Below are 20,118 nucleotides of genomic sequence, written 5' to 3'. Positions count from 1 at the left end.
GTATAGACTAATAAAGTATCAGAAAGAGAAATTAAGAAAATAATCCCATTGCATCAAATAGAATGAAATACCTAGGAATAAATTGCATCAAATAGAATGAAAATATAATGATACAAATATAATTGCATCAAATAGAATGAAATACCTAGGAATAAATTTAATGAAGGAGGTAAAAGACCTATACTCTGGAGACTTTAAGACATGGATGAAAGAAATTGGAAATAACATAAAGGAATGGGAGGATATATCATGCTCATGGATTGGAAAAATTAATATTGTTAAAATGCCCATACTACTCAAAGCAGTCTAGCGATTCAGTGCAATCCCAAACAAGGTGTCAAAGTATTTTTCCCAGAATTAGGACAAATAATCCTCAAATTTGTATGGAACTACTAAAGACCCTGAATAGCAGAAGCAATCTTGAGAAAGAAGAGCAAAGCTGGATGTATCACAATCCTAGACTTCAAGCTATACCACAAAGTTTTAGTAATCAAACAGTGTGTACAGGCACAGAAACAGATACATAGACCAATGGAACAGGATAGAGAGTATAGAAATAAAGTCATGGTTATATGGTCAGTTAATCTATGACAAAGGAGGCAAGAATATGCAATGAGGAAAAGACTGTCTCTCTTTTTTCTGTAAATGTTTATTTTGAAAGAGAGAGAGAGGGTGGGAAAAGGGCAAAGAGAGAGGGAGAGAGAATCCCAAGCAAGCTCCACGCTGTCGGCACAGTATCCTACATGAGGCTTGATCTCACGAACTGGTGAGATCATGACCTGAGCTGAAATCCAGAGTTAGATGCTTAACTGACTGAGCCAACCAGATGCCCCAAGACAGTCTCCTTAATGATGGGAAAACTGCATAGCTACATGCAAAAGAATGAAACCGTATCATTTTCTTAAACATTTTCTTAATACAAAAATAAAACGTATTAAAGACCTAAATAAAAGTAAGACCTCAAACCATAAAACTCCCAAAGGAAAACATAAACAATAACCTCATGGAGATTGGCCCTAGCAACTTTTTTCTGGATGTCTTCTCAGCCAAGTAAAACAAAATCAAAAATAAGTTATTGGGACTACACTGGAACAAATAAGTTTCTGCACAGCAAAGGAAACAATTAACAAAACAAAAAGGCAACCTCCTTGTTGAGGATGGTTGAGGATATTTGCAAATGATACATCCGGTAAGGGGATATCCAAAATAAATATAAAGAACTTGTACAACTCAACACCCACACTGCAAATAATCCAATTAAAAAATAGGCAGAAGACATGAACAGACATTTCTCCAAAGAAGATGTGCAGATGGCCAAGGGACACATGAAAAGATGCTCGACATCACTCATCATCAGGGAAACACAATTCAAGACTACAATGATGGGTTGCTTGGGTGGCTCAGTTGGTTTTGGCTCCAGTCATGATCTCATGGTTCATGACATTGAGCCCCACGTTGGGCTGTCCTCTGGCAGCATGGAGCCTGCTTGGGATTCTCTCTGCCCCTCCCCAACTCATGCTCCCCCCCACCATCTTAAACTAAATAAATAAACATTAAAAAAAAAAAAACTACAATGAGATATCATCTTATACCTGTCAGAACGACTAAAATCAAAACACAAGAAACAACAAGCGTTGGTGAGGATGTACAGAAAAAGGAGCCCTCTTGCACTGTTGGTGGTAATGCAAATTGGTGCAGCCACTGTGGAAAACAGTATAGAGGTTCTTCAAAAAATTAAAAATAGAACTACCTTACAATCTAGTAATTGCACAACTGGGTTTTTACCCCCCAAAATACAAAAACACCGATTTGAAAAGATATATGCACCCCTATGTTTATCGCAGTATTATTTATAATAGCCAAGATATGGAAGCAACTTAAGTGTCCATCTAGATGAATGGACAGAGAAGACTTGATACGCACACACAAACATACACAGAAATGTTAGTCAGCCATAAAAAAATGAAATCTTCCCATTTGTGACAACATGAATGGATCTAAAGAGTATTGTAAGTGAAATAAGTCAGATAGGAAGACAAATAATACATGATTTCACTTATATGTGGATTCTAAAAAGCAAAACAAACACGTACACAAGCAGTAACAGTCTCACAAATACAGAGAACAGACTGATGTTTGCCGGAGGGGAAGAGGTGGGGGATGGGTGAAACTGGTGTAGGAGATTAAGAGGTACAAGCTTCCAGTTATAAAATAAGCAAGTCACAGGGATATAAAGTACAGGATAAGGAATATAGTCAAGACTATTATAATAACTTTGTACGGTGATAGATTGTAATCACACTTACCGCAGTGAGCAGTGCATGTTCATAGAAGTGTTGAATCTATGCTATATGCCTGAAACTAACATAACATCGCATGGCAACTGTACTTTCATTTTTAAAAATACATAAATAATTAAAAAATAAAAAGTTAAATAATCGATGGACCAGAAGCTCTGAGAAATCCCTGAAAGAAAGAAATTCGTATAAGCCTGAAGATGGAAACCTCAATTCAAAACTGCCAGAAGAGGAGAGCTACAGGCAGGACCAATAGCAAAACTGTGTCACATATGAAGGCAGTATGTTGCAGGAGAAGTAGTATGCCTCGGGGATCCCAGTGAGGTAATGAGTTGGTGTTCTAGAGTAACAGTAACCAGGTGAGGTCACCCTCTTTATCATCCTTCTCCTTTCCCTTTTCCAACCCCAGTATTGGGCTAGAGTAAGGGCAGCAGGAACAGAGTCTCAGAACAGGGCAAGGCTCTAGATGGCTAGTTATACTAAGGAGGAACTTACAGTCCACATGCCCCAAGTACCAAGCTATTAGGTTTTTCTACCCTGCAGCTTCTTCTACTGCACTCTCAACTATTTTAAACAACCAGATGCCATACTCAGAACATCTAAAAGATAAGCAAGCATTCAGGGGAGCCTGGGTGGCTCAGTTGGTTGAGCACCCGACTTTGGCTCAGGTCATGATCTCACAGTTTTTGGGTTCGAGCCCTGCATTGGTCTCTGTGCTGACAGCTCGGAGCTCAGAGCCTGCTTCAGATTCTGTGTGTGTCTCTCTCTCTCTGCCCCTCCCCTGTGCATGCTCTGTCTCTGTCTCTGTCTCTCTCTCTCTCTCTCTCTCTCAAAAATAAATAAATGTTAAAAAAAATTTTTTTAAGGATAAGCATTCAACAAAGAATCACGAAATATCTATAGAAAGCCAGCACCATGATAAGATACCTAACTCAAAAGAAGACAAGGCAAAAAACCCAACAGGACTTATGCCTTTGGAGACAGAATTAACAGAACAAACTAAAGCATCTGAGAGAATGTGAGAAAAGTATAGTATTCTCAAAAGGATGTAAGAGCATATTGTATAATATGCTAAGAAGTTTACTATTTTTAAGGAAAAGATATAGTTACTGTTAACGCCAGCCATTGCTAGAAAAATACAAGTTTAAGTATGTGTATTAAAATTTAAGGCTAACCAATAGAGAAATAGAATATATACCTTTCAAGGTAGTAGGGGAAAAACTCAGAATAAAAGGTTTTCAATCTAACAAAATCACGCAAGAGGCAAAATACAACTAGAAAGCTTTGGTAAATAGAAACTTACTGTAGCGTAAAACATCAGTGATCACCCTAAAGGTGAATAGTTTAAACTCACTTATTAAAAGACCATAATTTTCATTTTTTAAAAATCCAGACAGGGGCGCCTGGGTGGCTCAGTCAGTTGAGCGTCCGACTTTGGCTCAGGTCACGATCTCGCGGTATGTGAGTTCTAGCCCCGCGTCGGGCTCTGTGCTGACTGCTCAGAGCCTGGAGCCTGTTTCAGATTCTGTGTCTCCCTCTCTCTCTGACCCTCCCCCATTCATGCTCTGTCTCTCTCTGTCTCAAAAATAAATAAACGTTAAAAAAAAAATTTAATAAAAAAAAAAAATCCAGACATATGTTCTCTCTATGAGAACAACATCAAAAATTCAAAATGAAGGAATGGAGACTAATTTGCCAAGCAGTGATATGTTGATAGTAGATAAATTATAGAGTTAAATAGAATATTAAGCACATTATAGTTCACATTGAGAGGGATTAAAGTGACAGTTGATAATGGTAAAGAAGACTCCCAAGAACCTACAAATGGGTTCTTTCTGCTCATGATAAAATAGCTTTAGAATATATAAAGCAAAAGCTGATGGAAATGGGTGAAAAAATTGATAAATTTCCAGTCACACTGGGAGATTTTGAACCTGTGGGGAAATGGGGTTTTTGAACTTCTGGAAAGCTTGAAGCAGAGATTGTTCAAAAATTCACAAGTCTGATATTGGTAGTCATTCTTCAAAACACAAAGATTGTTTGTGTAAATTCGAGAATGGTGATGTGAACCTTGGGTATTAATGATTTGGGGCAATTGTGTGAATGTCCCCAGTGGAAGCAAACCCTTTCCATGCTGTAGGGACCAAGGTACACTTTTCTGAGATATGCCTCTGATTTTATGCTATGTGGCTGCTTTGCCTCTGGTCAGATTTAGTGTCTTAGCTAGTGTGTGTGTGCTGGGGGGAAGGAGGGGTGGGGGGCGTGGGGGGGGGAGGGGGGTGGTATGCTTATGTAGTTGTTGAGTATTGGGGTTTCTTCTAGCAAAATTTCTTCATCAGAACAGAATTGGAAACTTGCAGTTGGCTCCTGAAATGCTAGAATATCTGTTGCAGGAAATAATACATCAGATGCATAACAATAATGTCAGATTTCAATAACAACTACCTAACTTTATTCAATGCGGATTTGTAAAACAATATTTTTAAATGTCCAGCATTGATGTATTTTCTTTGATGAAAATACATACATTCTTCGGAAATACATGAAAACATAATTTTTTCCTCCCCTTTCAATGTTAACTTTATCCTAATTTTGTTTTCCCCTAATTTTGTTCCTTCGTATGTAGTAGTAGTACCTCTGACTTCGGAGATGATGACGGGAGTTGAAAGATCAAAAGGAAATGATGTGAATCAGAATACAGGGCATCATACTGAAAGCAAATCAAACAGTATACAAAGTATTCCCAGGAGTCCATGTGACCAAGTTCCTAAGAGAAGGGCTGCTTGTAACCTACGACGGCGGTTAGCGGATGCAGAACATGGCGATGTAAAGCACATGGGTTCCAAAGAGTCACAGTCAGACTCTCAGTTTGGGGAAAACACTTACAAACATCTAGACATTTTGCCAAATGATGTTTCTCCTGAGTTTGTTCCATATGACGGTGAAAAAGGCTTTGTTTTGCACAAGAAGAAAGACCGCAGTGATACTGGCTCTGACTCACTTCAGCATTCAGCTGCATACCCCTTTCTTGGATCCTTCGGAAGTAAATCGTCACCTAGGTACACCCCTAGTCTTTCTGAATCTGGATCCACACATACAACTTTTCGAGGTCCTAATGAAAGACTCGGTTTAAAAGTATACAAGTGCAATCCACTAATGGAAAGTGAAAATGGTGCATCTGAGAAAAGTCAACGTTTGGGTGTTTGGGAAACTCCAGTAAAGGATGGAGGGGACTTTGATGACTCCGTGGGCTGGCGTTCCAACAGTGCCACTTTGCCCTGCGACAGTCACGAAGTGTCATTTTTACATGGTAGACCACAAGAAACTCTGGATATACCAGCTGAATCTGTTAATTTCCAACACTCATCAGCAGCCGGTTGTCTTTCAGATACAGAGAAAAATGGTATAATTTGTCAACCAGTGAAACGTCAGAGTGGTCACACTTCAGACCTGTCAGAAGAAACTCTGTGTTCCCAGCCAGAGATCAATATGACTCTGAGACACACCCCTCATCATAAGGCTGATCTAGTAAAGTCAGATTTCCAAAAACTGAGCAGTACAGCACCTTCATCATTGTGTCGGCAGCCTTTGAGAAAATTGATTGCTCCTCTGTCTAGCCAACAAGATAGTGGTTTTGATAGCCCCTTTGTCAATTTGGACTAACTGTTGTACAGTATTTAAGAAGAATCATTGATATATTGACAAGAAAACTGGAAGGGAAGACTTCGTACTGGAAAAATTGTGGGCTCTATCTATTTTGAGATGTTTTAATAACATCTATCATATGAGCAAAGTATTCTTATAAAATTACTTGAGATATTAATGGTGCCTCAATCTTCCAAAGGCCTGATGATGTATGTGTAATCTGCTTCTGTGTGGTGCTTTATATGTGGTTGCCAAACCATCTATTTTTATACTTACAAATTAGCTTTCTGTGCAATGTTATATTATTTAAATAAACTTGCATATGGTCTATAGAATTGTCACAGATTCTTTTGTAATTATAGAAACATTATATTGGCATGTTTGAAATTCACCCAGAATAAGATATGAATCTGGATGATTTGTATGTATGGCCAACGAAATTTAATGTTTGTAATGAGCCACATTTAATGGAGCTGTAGATCTACTCAACATGCTTTTGAGTGGAAATAGCTACTCCAAATTTTGATCCTTGCTTGCAGTTAGTGGAAAAGAAGTATTTCAAGAATTGCCACAAAACATAATTCTGTCCTGGTTTCATTATTTAAAATATTAATCTGAATTTTTTTTTAGCTGACATTTGCATTACTTCAAATCTCCTGTGACAGCCAGAGACTGTCTTTGTCTTTTATGGTTTTACAGCCTTTCTTTCATCTGAAATATTACATTTTAAAAATCAAAATAAACATCGTCTTCTAGAAAAAAATTTCAAAGTTTTAGATTTTTATGTTCATTTATAGTACAGAATTGGCTAACTTATTAATGCTGTGGGCAGAAAGTTGTAATTTTTTTTTTAATTTATTTAAATTCAAGTTAGTTGATGTACAGTGTGGTATTGGTTTCAGGAGTAGAACCCAGTGATTCATCATTTACATACAACACCCAGTGCTCATCCCACCAAGCGCCCTTCTCAATGACCATCACCCATTTAGCCCGTCCCCCCATCCGCCCCCCCCCCAACAACCCTCAGTTTGTTCTCTGTATTTAAGACTCTCTTATGGTTTGCCTCCCTCTCTGTTTTTATCTTATTTTTCCTTCCTTTTCCCTGTGTTTATCTGTCATGTTTCTTAAATTCTACATATGAGTGAAATCATATATTTGTCTTTGCTCTGACTGACTTATTTCACTTAGTATAATACACTCTTGTTCCATCCATGTTGTTGCAAATGGCAAGATTTCATTCTTATTGATCGTTGAATAGTATCCCATTGTATGTGTGTGTATATGTATGTACACACTACATCTTCTTTATCCATTTGTCAGTCGATGGACATTTGGGCTGTTTCCATAATTTGTCTCTTGTTGATAGTGCTGCTATAATCATTGGGGTGCATGTGTGCCTTTGAATCAGCGTTTTTGTGTCCTTTGGAAAAATACCTAGTAGTGCAATTGCTGGGTCATAGGGTAATTCTATTATTAATTTTTTGAAGAACCTCCCTACTGTTTTCCAGAGTGGCTGCACCAGTTTGCATTCCCACCAACACTACAAAAGGGTTCCCCTTTCTCTGCATCCTCACCAGCATCCATTTTTGCCTGAGTTGTTAATTTTAGCCATTCTGAGGTGTAAGGTGGTATCTCGTGGTTTTGATTTGTATTTTTCTGATGATGAGTGACATTGAGCATCTTTTCATGTGTCTGTTAGCCATCTGGATGTCTTCTTTGGAAAAGTGTCTATTCATGTCTTTTGCTCATTTCTTCACTGGATTATTTGTTTTTTGGGTGGCAAGTTTGATAAGTTCTTTATACATTTTGGATACTAGCCCTTTATCCAATGTGTAATTTGCAAATAACTTCTCCCTTTCTGTCAGTTGCCTTTTAGTTTTGTTGATTGTTTCCTTCACTGTGTGGAAGCCTTTTATCTTAATGAGGTCCCAATAGTTCATTTTTGTTATTTCCCTTGCCTCCAGAGACACGTCTAGTAGGAAGTTGCAGCAGCTGAGGTCAAAGAGGTTGCTGCCTGTTTTCTCCTCTAGGATTTTGAAGGTTTCCTGTCTCACATTTAGGTCTTTATCCATTTTGAATTTATTTTTGTGTATGGTGTAAAAAAGTGGTCCAGTTTCATTCTTCTGCATGTTGCTGTCCAGTTTTCCCAGCACCATTTGCTGAAGAGACTGTCTTTTTTTCCATTGGATATTCTTTGCTGCTTTGTCAAAGATTAGTTGGCTATACATTTGTGTGTCCATTCCTGGTTTCTTTTTTCTGTTCTATTGATCTATGTTTCTGTTTTTGTGCCAGGACCATACTGTCTTGATTAAAGCTTTGCAATACAGCTTAAAGTCCTGAATTGTGATGGCTCCAGCTTTGGTTTTCTTTTTTAACATTTCTTTGGCTATTTGGGTTTTTTTTCTGGTTCCACACAAATTTTAGGGTTGTTTGTTCTAGTTCTGTGAAGAATTCTGGTGTTATTTTGATAGGGATTGCATTGAATGTGTAAATGGTTATAATTAAGCTTGTAATACTAAACTATGCAGAAATGAATGACCACCTAAATACTTTTGTTTCTATATGAATTTTTTTTTCAGATTCCTAGAGATGGATATGCAAGTTTTCAGTGAATGCAAGTACGTCTTGAAAACATTTATTACAGCTTTCCTTCATATCTCTTACCCTGAACTGTATTCTGGACTGTGTTTGTGGGTTGATTGCGTGCATTTTTTTTTTTTTTAAGCAGACTAAGTTGGGTAGTGGTTGGATGGATGGATGGCAAGGTTTATCATCTTCCTGCTTATAACCATCTCTAAAAGCAAGAGCCTAGAAGTGAACCTTCCACAGGGTTGGAAAGCACTGTCACCTGAATTGCTGACCAGATATAGATAAGCCTCCAAATTAGTCCCGGGTTTCAGAGCTTGTGTTAACATGAGCTGGAGGAAGGAACACACCATCTATTCAAAGTCTCACTTGTGTTCCTGGAGACCCAGTGCCGTTTTTCCAACAGTTGGGGTGTCTCCTTTCTCATTCTGGGAAAACCCCTAAACCATGTTTCATGTAGATTTGTTTGGTGATTGATAGTTTTAAACTCTGGATATAATTGAACTGAAAATCTTGCTCATTGCTTACCTACCTTTTCATCTTGGTTTTAAAAAATTTTTTTTAACGTTTATTTATTTTTGAGACAGAGAGAGAGCATGAACAGGGGAGGGTCAGAGAGAGGGAGACACAGAATCTGAAACAGGCTCCAGGCTCTGAGCTGTCAGCCCAGAGCCCAACGCCAGGCTTGAACTCACGGACCGCGAGATCATGACCTGAGCCGAAGTCGGACGCATAACCGACTGAGCCACCCAGGCGCCCCTCATCTTGGTTTTAAATCATTGTCACACATCTCCATTCTCAACATCAAGGTTGGAATTGGAAATCTGCTTGGTTTCTGCTTCTTTCATGGTATCCTTAAACTTTTTGATGTCCATAATTTCAATAGGATTAGGTTATTTTATACCCTCTACACACAACCACCAATAAAGGTTTGTACTGATTAGTATGCAAATGAAGGGACTACACAGCCAAGCTATGACTGTTAATTTACATTAATCTAAAGGGTAATGTCAGAATATAGAGGGCGTTGGAGCCTCATAGATGTCCTACTTCTTCGTGGTGCTTAATCTGTTTTATATGTTTCTGGATTTTATTTGCTAATAGTGACTTAAGGATTTTTATGTGAAATCTCACATGGGATATTTGTCTCTAGTTTTCTTGTGATATTTTTGTCTTGCTTTGGTCAAAGGGTAATAGTGGTCTCAGTGAATGAGTGGGAAAGTTATTTTTCCCCCGGTTTTCTGAAAAAAAAATTGTGTAAAATTGGTTCTTCTATAATCCTTTTAATTTGGGTTGTTGTTGATGTCGCCTCTTTCATCCCTGTTTTGGTGTTCTATGTCACCTTTCTTTTTCTTTGCTTAGCTATAGGTTTACCAATTTTGTTGATTATTTTTCCCAAAAAACTTTTGGTTTCTTTGATTTTCTTAATGTTTTTCTGTTTCCTAGTCCATTGATTTCTTTCCCCTCTGATCTTTGTTTCCTTCCTACTGCTTGCTGTAGATTTAATTCATTCTTTGTCTACTGTTAAAGTGGAGACTTAGATTATTGATGTGAAACCTTACTTTTCTAATATAGATATTTCAACTTCTGAATTTCCCTCTAAGCACTGCTTAAGCTATGCCTCATAAATTGTGATATGTTGTGTTTTTGTTTTCATTTAGTCAAAATATTTTCTAATTTCTTCTTTTTTGAAACTATGGGTTATTTAGGAATGTGCCACTTTGTTTCCACGCATTGGGTATTTTCTGAATTTATTTGTTTATTTTTAATTTATTTGTTGGAGAATAAACTCTGAATGATTTGAGTCCTTTCAAATTTTTCGAGACTTCTTTTATGGGCTAGCATATGGTCTTTGCTAGAGAACCTTTCTTTCACATTCATCTGAAAAGAATACATATTCTCTCATTTGGTGGAGTGTTAAAAAATGTCAAGTCAAGTTGGTGACAGTGTTACTCAAGTCTGCTATAGCCTTGCTGATTTTCTGCTTGCTTGTTCTGTTAGTTACTGAGAGTAGAACACTTGTAATTTCTAACTATAATTGTTAAATTGTCTGTTTTTTCTTTTCAATTCTGTCAGTTTTTACTTCATGTATTTTGGGGCTGTTTTTAACCATATATACCTTTATATTTGGTTTGTCTTTCTGGTGTATTGACCTTTTATTATTATAAAATGTCTCTCTTTGTCTCTAATGATATTTCTTGTCTTAAATTCCATTTTGGTATTAATACAGCCTTTTCAGTTCTCTTATAACTGCTTATGTGGCATATATTTTTCTGTCCTTTTCCTTTTAACCTATTTGTGTCTTTCAATTTGAAGTGGCTCTTTGGTAGTCTGCCTGTTGTTAGATCTTGCTTCCCCCCCCCCCCCCCACACACACACATATAGTCAGATAAGCTTTGCTTTTGGATTGGAGTTATTTCAGTCCATAAAATTTAATAAAATTATGGTTGGCTTTACATGTGCCATTTTGCTATTTGCTTTTCTCTATATCTTATGTCTTTTTTATTATTGGATTACTCCTGTACTCCTTATTTTGTATTAAACATGTTTATTAGGGCACTCACCACTTTAATTACTCTTAAGTTTTACTATTTTTTAAGTCATTTTCTAAGTGGTTGTTGTAGGTATTACAATAGGCATCTTAACTTATTATAGACTACTTCAGATTAATATTGACTAACTTCTGGTACTTTGTTCCAGCATAGTTGTATTTCCTTACCCTTCTTTTGTGCTATTAATTGTCATATATATTACATTCACATTTTATTTCATATATATACATATACACACACACACATACATATATTTATATCCACACACAATATAATTATAATTATTGCTTTATACAATGTCTTTTAAAGAATTCAAGAGAAGAAAAGAGGCTATATATATATATGTATACACACACATATAAAAGAATGTATGTATGTTTAATAATATTTATTGTTTCTGTTGCTGTTCATTTTTTCCCACGGATTCAGGTTACCAAGTCTGTCGTCAACTCCTTTCATCTAAAGGACTTTTTTTTAGTGTTTCACATAAGTATGCCAACAACAAATTCTCTCAGCCAGTCTTTATTTTGGAAAATACTTCAAATTAATTTTTGATGGATAGAGTTTGATGGATTTAGAATTTTTGGTTGCCACCAGCACTCCTCACGTCCACCCCACACTTTAAATAGTTCTTTTCCCTGCCTTAGGGCCACCATTGTTTTCCTGTTTGTGATGAGTTGTTTTTCTCCTGCTGCTTTTAAAATGTTCTCTTTGGCTGTCAATGGTTTGAGCACTGTATGTCTAGGTGTGCATTTGTTCTGTTGAAACTACTTGAGGTCTGTTGAGATTCAGGGATTTGTATATTAATATTTTTATCAAATTAGGGTTTTTTTTAATCATTATTCTTTTTATTATTTTCTCTGCCCCTTTCTGGGGTTCTTAGGTATATTGATACCCTTGGTACTGTGCCACAGGTCTTGGAGGCTCTGTACATACTTCTTCAATTGTTATTATCTTGTGTTTTAAATTGGATAAAAAATTCCTGTCTAGGAATTTTCAGTTACTGTTTTTGACTCTAGAATTCTCATAGATTCTTTTAAATAAGAGCTGGGGTTTTTTTTGTTTGTTTGTTTGTTTTTTTGAGATTCTCTGTTGATTCACTGTCATATTTATTTCCTTTAAAATTTTTTTTAGCATTTTATTTATTTTTGATAGAGCACAGGTGGGGAAGGGGCAGAGAGAGAGGGAGACACAGAATCCGCAGCAGGCTCCAGGCTCCGAGTTGTCAGCACAGAGCCCCACACGGGGCTCGAACTTAACAAAACCACGAGATCATGACCTGAGCCAAAGTTGGACGCTTAACCAACTGAGCCTCCCAGGTGCCCCTGTCATTTCCTTTTAAGTCTTTAATCATTGTTCCCTTTAAGTTTTTAAACAAATTTATAATAGTTGCTTTGTAGTCCTTTTTTCTTATTGTGGTATGGACATTTAACATGAGATCTATGAACAGTTTTTTAAGTGCACAATACAGTATTAACTATAGGCACAAGGTTCTACAGCAGATGTCTAGTACTGAATCATCTTGCATAACTAAAATTGTATACCCCTTGAACAGCAACTCCCCATTTCTTCCTCCTGTCAATGACCATTCTCTCTGTTTCTATGAGTTTGACTGTTTGAGATATCTCATCTGTGTAGAATCATGCAGTATATGTTCTTCTGTGAGTTATAGTCTTTACTCATTATATTCAACATCTGAACACAAACATAGTTTCTCTTGATGGTTTTTTTCTTGAATATGGGTCACACTTTATTTTTTTTTTATATGCTTCACACATTTGTTGAAAACTGGAGATATTATGTAACATATTATAGCAACTCCAGATTTGACATTAGTTCCCCTGACGGTTGTTGCTGCTTTTGTTGTTATTGTTGTTAATTTGTTTGCTTTGTAATTTGCCTGGACTTAATCTGAAAAATCTCTCTCCTGCCATGTGTCTGCTGATTTCTCTGCTCAGTTATTTTAGTTTGTAGTTTTAGTTTTTGAGCCTAGCTCTTTTAGAGGATGCCCCTACATATCTATAGTTGAGTGGTCATCCAATGGTTAGTCAGAGATTGTAGTCAAAAGCCTTAAGTCAGTAGATCTGTCCTCTCCTGATGTATCTGTAGGTGTATGAGGTATGCATTCCAAGTTTTGGCAAGTTTTTTTTGGTCTTCCCCCACTTTTACTCCCCCCTGAGCCTTTCCAGGTCTTGTGACATGTGTTCACCCTCTCTGTCAGCCCAGGGATATGTGGAGAGCTTGGGCCCTTTAAATCTTCCTTATATATGCATGCAGCCTCCTGCTCAGGCACAGATGTGCAGAGAGCATATTTAGCCCCTCATTTGCAGTCTTCTTGCTAATTTTTTCGTTAGTCTGCTGGATTCAAGTCTCACATGGGACCATAATCTCAGGCAAGCTGAATTATACACCTTTTTTTTTTTTTTTTTTTTTTGGTCCCTCTAACTTTCCTGTTTTTACTAACAATACCACTGGGTATGCACTTCTTGCCTTCCACTCCAGATCAGGTGAGCCCACCCTGGAAGAGGAACTGTTAGTTTTCACTGCCATTCCTGTCCTGTTAGCATTACCTACCTTATCAAGCTGGAGAGGAAAATGGAAATAGCCCCAGGTAAGAATGCCTCAGAGTCTCCTTTTCAAGTTGTTATTTCCCTTTTGTTTATTTCCAGAGCCCTGAAAAGGTGGTTTTTGACTATCTTTTTTTCTAGTGTTATAGTTGCTTTGTGGGGAGGAGAGGAACTGTTGGTATCTTACTCTCCCAGAAGTTCTCTTATTTTTATCTATTCTGCTAAATTCTTTTCTATGTACTAATTTTTCCTTAATGTTATCTTGAAAATTTGTTATCTTGAAAAACTTTATAATCCATAGAAAATAAGCACCTGTATATTCTTCATTTATATTTACCAATCGTTAAGTTTCTACATTTGCTCTATATTTATTTGTAAATATACACACATGCATATGTGTAATTTATGTTTTTTCTCTTAACTATGAAAGTTAGTTGCAGACACCATGACAATTCATCATCGAATACTCAAGAATGCATCTCCTAAGAACAAAGACATTTTGCTACATAAATACAGTTGTCATATTTAAGAAATTGTATATTGATAAACATAAACACTATTTAAATTCAAACCGCTCCAATTGTCATAATAATGTGTGATAACATATTTTTTAGGTTTTTGTTGTTCACCTTCAAACCAAGGGCTCGCTGATTTTCTTCCATTATGAAAAATATTCAGCCATTAATTTTCATTCACTACATATTTACGATGTGTAACAATTGCTTTTTTAATGTTCTAAGGGAATATAGCACTTACCAAAACAGATGAGTTTTATCCTCATAGCTCTCATATTGTAGTCGGGAGAGACAGTTAATATACATAATTTATGGAGTATGTTAGAGGCTGGTAAATGCTATGGAGAAAACTCAGGTCAGGTAAGGGAAAGGAGGAGTGATAGAGAGGTGGTCACGAGTTTAAATGGAATAGTGGGGGTAGATCACACTGACATGGTAACATTTGGGTGAAGAATTGAAGAAATTGAATATAGCTTCACCATTTCATATATTCTCTGCTTCAGGAACTCTCATTAAACATAACCTCATTCTCTGTGTCTCTTAGTTGTTCTTTTGTATATTTTTATCTGTGTCTCTCATGGAATTCCTCAGGGTGGTCTTCCGGTTTGCTAACTCTTTGTGCATTCCATTTATGGAGTTTTTAATTTCACGCCCAGAATTTCTGGTGTATGTACCTATACTTTTTGTGTAATTTCTGCTTATTTTGTTTAGAAATCTTTTTAGAGAGAGTACATATGTGAGCAGGGGAGGGGTGAGGACAAGGGAGAGAGATTGAGAATCCCAAGCAGGCTCTATGCTCAGCACAGAGCCTGATGCGGCGCTCAATCCCATGACGCTGGGAATCATGACCTGGGCTGAAACCAAGAGCCGGAGGCTTAACCAACTGAACCACCCAGGCACCCCTTGTTTAGTAATTTTTAAAAAATAGATTCTATTTCTATTTTTAGGACTTAAAAATACTTAAGGTTACTTCTAGGGTAGTTATTGATGTCACTTGGGAGTGAGGTTCTATCCAAATTGTTAACTTTTATTACCTTTCATAGAATTAATTTCCCCATGTGTATGTAATTCTAGCTTGTGGTATAACACCGAAGATGACTTTTTTTTCTTCCTTCTGAGTTCTCTCCATCCGCCCTGTCTAGATTTTTGTGGTTGCCTCTGCCTGGCCCCGTATTTCCCCAGTTCGGGAGCAGGTGTTACATAGGTGGTTTCTGGTCCATTAGGGGTATCCTCAATGCAGTTACTGAGCCAGCAGTCAACTTGGCCACAAGGCTATGTCTGTATCCTCTAGGCTCTCTAGGTACATAGTTTGTATATAAGTGGTAGACTCAGGCAATGATTGTTGTTTTCAGTCACCCTGGGCTAAGGGAGCTCTCCCTGGGTTACTAGTTTAAATAGTTAGCTTTACCTTTCTCCACTTTAGGTAGGACACTTGTAATCCTTGATACTCTGGAGAACTCCTGGCCACCTGTACTACTTTTGGATCCAGAACAGGTGAAACCTTACTTTTCAAGTCCTCAGAGATACATTGGTTTTTAATATCTTGTCTTTTGATTTTTTTCCATTGCTGCTGTATGTTGGCAGACGTTGAATACTCCCCACATATTAATTTACAATGCCATCAATGACTGAAAATCTGCTTTGCTATAAATTCTGTGACCTTTGGCTATTTTCTTAGTGTCTCTGGGTCTCAGTGTCTGCTATTAAGATTCAGGCATGTCTCACGACTAGTTGATGATTTGGGTAAATTAGATCTAAGGGTGTATGAAGGGGAGTAGTGGGAAAAACAGCTGGAAAGGTAGATTGAGGCTAGATCATGAGTGGCCCTGAATGCCAAAGCAAAGAATGAGAAATTCGGTTCATTGAAAATGGAGAGTTACTGAAGGTTAGGTAGCATGATGTAGAGAGATTAGTGAGACCATGCTGCAGAAGGGCTTGGAGGAACAGAGGAAATAGGCAGGAAAGCCAGGAAGATGATATCTTGGTACAGATAGACAGGAGCCAGTGGTTGGAATGAAGAGGTGACAAGATTGAGAAGAGTACGGCAGTAGGTTTAACAGGACCTGCTGCCTGATTGAATGCAAGATCAAGGGAAAGAGAAGCACCAAAAGGGGTTTTAGAACCTAGGTGATTGTGAAGATTATTGTTCCATCTACACGTATTGAGAAGTCAGGAAGAAACGAGGACACGGTGCTTTTTAGTGGTTGTGCCTTCCATTGAATACTGCAATGCCCAGCCCTTTGATGGGCACACATTAATGATGATAATTACTTTGCAGACACTAACTTCATGCTGAGTGTTGTGTCCAGCACTTCATTAGCTCATTTAATCCTCACTACAGTCTTTTGAAGTAGGCTCCATATGGTCATTTTTTGGATGAATGAAATTTGAGGCTTAGAGGGGTTAAATATTTTGCTCAAGTTTAACACAGTTGACATGTGGAAGAGCCAGAAGGGTCACATGCAGGACTTTTTTTTTGTTTGTTTAATAAATTTCACTTAAAATAGTTACAAATTTACAAAAAAAAAAAAGTTGCAAATATAGTATAGTCAGTCACCATATACCCCTCACTCAGATTCCTCTATTGTTAACATCTTCCATTTGCCCCACCTAAGGAACTGATTTCATCTAGGTCTTTTTACTTTTTTTACTCGAGAGTCCAAACAGTCCTAATCCCTCTACTGTCTTTATTTCGCTTGGCTTATGGGTGAGCTGGAATTTATTGTAAAGGAGATTTCTTTCCTTTTCCCTCTACTTCTCCTCCTTCCCTATGCTCCCAAGAAGGAAAATGAGTTCAGCAGGCTTCTCCACATGTGAAATCAGTTTAACTCGCCTTCTTCGTAGGATGTAGGGAAAAAAAAAATAGCTTTTATTCTTTTTTTTTTTTAATATTTCTTTTTTTTTTTTTAACGTTTATTTATTTTTGAGACAGAGAGAGACAGAGCATGAACGGGGGAGGAGCAGAGAGAGGGGGAGACACAGAATCGGAAGCAGGCTCCAGGCTCTGAGCCATCAGCCCGGGGCTCGACGCGGGGCTCGACGCGGGGCTCGAATTCTCGGACCGCGAGATCGTGACCTGAGCTGAAGTCGGACGCTTAACCGACTGAGCCACCCAGGCGCCCCAGCTTTTATTCTTTAATGGAGGTTTATGGAATAGGACATTATGTGGAAGTTATTTTGCAACCAGGAATTCACCAACACAACCGAAGAACCTATAATACAATAGGACCATCTTTTGTAATTTTAAAATTCAACCAGTAATGGTTCATCTAAAAAGAAAAAAGACATTTAGGGATTTCCTAGCAGTAAATATGCCATTCTAAAACTTCTTGATATTATTATAACAACATTTTTCCTCGAGGACCAGGACAACAAATTCATTAGAAATCAAAATGGCAAATGTCATTAAAGAGAAATTTGATTTTTAAAAATAATATAAACGGAATGGCTTCTATAAAGTTTGGCAATAATACAGAAACTTTGAGATCAAATTAAATTTTGTATTTAAAATGTCTGATGAATAAATTGAATAGAACCGACAAAAATGTGGTTTTTAAAATTATTTTTGTTTTGATTCAGGCATAGTCCTTGTTTGAAAGATTTTGTCTCCTCACAACAAAGTTGATTTCACAGTTTCATTAATCATGTTGTGTACATAATGTACTAGACCAAATTCTGCTTCCTGTATTTCCCCAATCCTATGAACTCCAGGAACAGTTCATTTTATAAGAACGGAGGGTGAACCCAGTTCATGCATGATCACAATGGCTCTATAGGTATTAATGGTTTCATTGACTGCAAGTTTTTCTGGGTATTTTTGTACAGTATGATGCAATTTCACAATCTACCCTGCAAAGTCTCTAGCAAGACTTTGTTCATTAAACAGTTGTTTTGGTTCTTGGATGCTCAACTATTCACATAATGATGCTTTCTGATCTTCCCATGAGTTCCGATCTCTGTTGTAATTGGTTAAAAGTTTTTCCAGATTCTCACCTGTCAGTTTTCTTAAGGTTTAGGCTATGTATAAACACAAGTAATAGCATATGGTTTTTGGGTGTCTATAATGGGCCAATTATCATGGTACTCTGTACATATACTTTTGTCCTCATCCTTCCAACAGCCTTTCAAAGTAGATGTTTTTATCTTCATTTTACAGATGAAAAAGAAGTGAAGGGACTTACAGAAGGACTCTCGCGCAGCCGAGCAAGTATCCAGAGTGGTGGTGGGATTACTTTAAGGTGGCTATGAACCCAGATGTTCACCAAGCATTGTCCATAAACCTAAACCATATATATCTCTAACACTGATGCTGCTTCTTTCCCTGAAAATATATGCAGATGCTGCTGTATCATTGATAAGAGGCCTGTGTACTAAAAGTGGTTAGGAGTTATTGCACTGTCCTAAAGAAATGCCTTTTTAAAACCAGATTAGGTCTGTGCTGCATAGCCCCAATCCAGTTAGTGCAAACCATGCTTTTCTCAGGTTAGAATAATGAGGAAGTGATTAGGATCCAAGATGGTTTGAATCTATTACATCACTTGCCAGTGAGCCTAGATTCCACATCCAAAAAATAGGGATATGTTGACTGTGTGCACAACATTATCACCCACTTCTTTTTTGTTGGCAGAATGTGTCTGTTCCTTTCCCTCAAGACGCTGTCCCTACTGAAGAGCTAACTCATGTTTAGCGTGAGCTAAGTACATTGGCCCCAATTCCTATTGCCAGTGATTGGTTTAGGATGGGCATATGACTCAGTTCTGGACAATATGATAAGAGAAGGGCTGGAGGGCTTTTGGAAAATGTTCCTCCCTAAATGGTATCTCCTACGTTGGAAAGAACTGATGTACAATGACAAATATGTAATGTCTAGATCAGTGATGAGAGCCACTTTGTAGATGTCCTACCTAATAAAAGCAATTTATCTTCTTCAAGTCACCTCCTGAATAAATATTGTATGAAGTTTATTTTCAAAGCCCTTTTCCTTGGAGCAAATCAAATTATTTCCATGTTTTTGCCCACTCCAAAACAAAAATGAATAACAGAAGAAATGCTGAACATGCCCCAAATCAGAATATGTAAGGCTAACCTAAGAGGCTTCCTTAGAAGAAATGAAAAATTTTGTTGTTCTTGGAGGAAGTCTTCAAAGATTTTAGAGCCAAACACATATGGGTATGGGCAGTGTTGGGGGGCAGGCGGGGGTGGGTAATGGAGTACAATGGTCAAGGAAGAATTCTTGAGATGTATAAACTCAGTAAGTTTATTTAAGTAGCGCAGGGACTGGACCCACAGGCAGAAAAGGCTGCATTTATGCTGTGTGAAGCTGGTGGTTATATGTTTAGTGCTCAAGGGGGAAGGAACATGCAGGGAGTATCAGAACATAAATGTCTTCTTCTAATCTCTACTCATAAAACTACTTTCACACGATTTTTCTGGTGCTTATCACTTAGTTCAATATTAACTATTGGTAAGATGTACAGGCAGTCACGAGACCCTTTAAGAATATAGCAACCAGCACATATTTGACACTTATTGAAACTATGCAAGCTATAGGTCAGCCTTTGGAGCCAGAGGTGAACATTTTTCTGCTTCTGTCCCTCATCAGGCACCATAAGACTTAAAAAAAAGAAAAAAAAAAGAGGTTTGTCTGTAAGTCCCTCAGAATAATTAACAGGTTGCCTTTTCTGACAAAATCTATGGCCAGATAGAAACTTGCAAGTTGAAAAATTTGGAATCATCTGACTTCCCACAGCTGCCCAAGACCTCGAGCAAATAGCTGCTCTCCTCCCTCCTTCCATTAGCCTTTTTAGAAAGGTTGGGTCACAGTCTCCCAGAAAAGGTACAAAGATAGGTGACAGGCCAAAACTCAATGCCAGACCTAGCTCTCAAGATGTCCCCTCTACTGGAGGCTCAATTCAGAACACTCAGCTGGCCAGAGAAAGGCTTCTAGAAATGGCAG

General features: G+C 37.6%; 1 protein-coding gene and 1 long non-coding RNA gene across 7 annotated transcripts in view; both read left to right on the top strand.

Annotated features, from left to right (window-relative positions):
• CEP152 (centrosomal protein 152) overlaps positions 1-6,640 on the top strand; it is an 87,227-nt gene extending 80,587 nt beyond the window's left edge. For 3 of the 6 annotated variants that reach the window (XM_049613601.1, XM_049613599.1, XM_049613600.1), the window contains exon 28: positions 4,924-6,640. In XM_049613601.1, the coding sequence (XP_049469558.1) occupies positions 4,924-5,960 (1,037 nt within the window). In that variant the 3' untranslated portion in view covers positions 5,961-6,640. The remainder of the gene's footprint in view (positions 1-4,923) is intronic. The other 3 variants (XM_049613602.1, XM_049613604.1, XM_049613603.1) reach the window with 3 other exon arrangements.
• Positions 6,641-8,515: 1,875 nt separating this feature from the next.
• On the top strand, positions 8,516-18,444 carry LOC125909986 (uncharacterized). Its single transcript, XR_007453816.1, has 3 exons — positions 8,516-8,560; positions 13,583-13,691; positions 18,319-18,444. It is a non-coding gene; the product is annotated as an uncharacterized LOC125909986 (long non-coding RNA).
• The last annotated feature ends 1,674 nt before the right edge of the window (positions 18,445-20,118 follow it).

The sequence above is a fragment of the Panthera uncia genome (genome assembly GCF_023721935.1).
Source record: "Panthera uncia isolate 11264 chromosome B3 unlocalized genomic scaffold, Puncia_PCG_1.0 HiC_scaffold_1, whole genome shotgun sequence".
NCBI classification, from domain to species: domain Eukaryota; kingdom Metazoa; phylum Chordata; class Mammalia; order Carnivora; family Felidae; genus Panthera; species Panthera uncia.
This window is presented reverse-complemented; position numbering and strand designations above follow the sequence as displayed.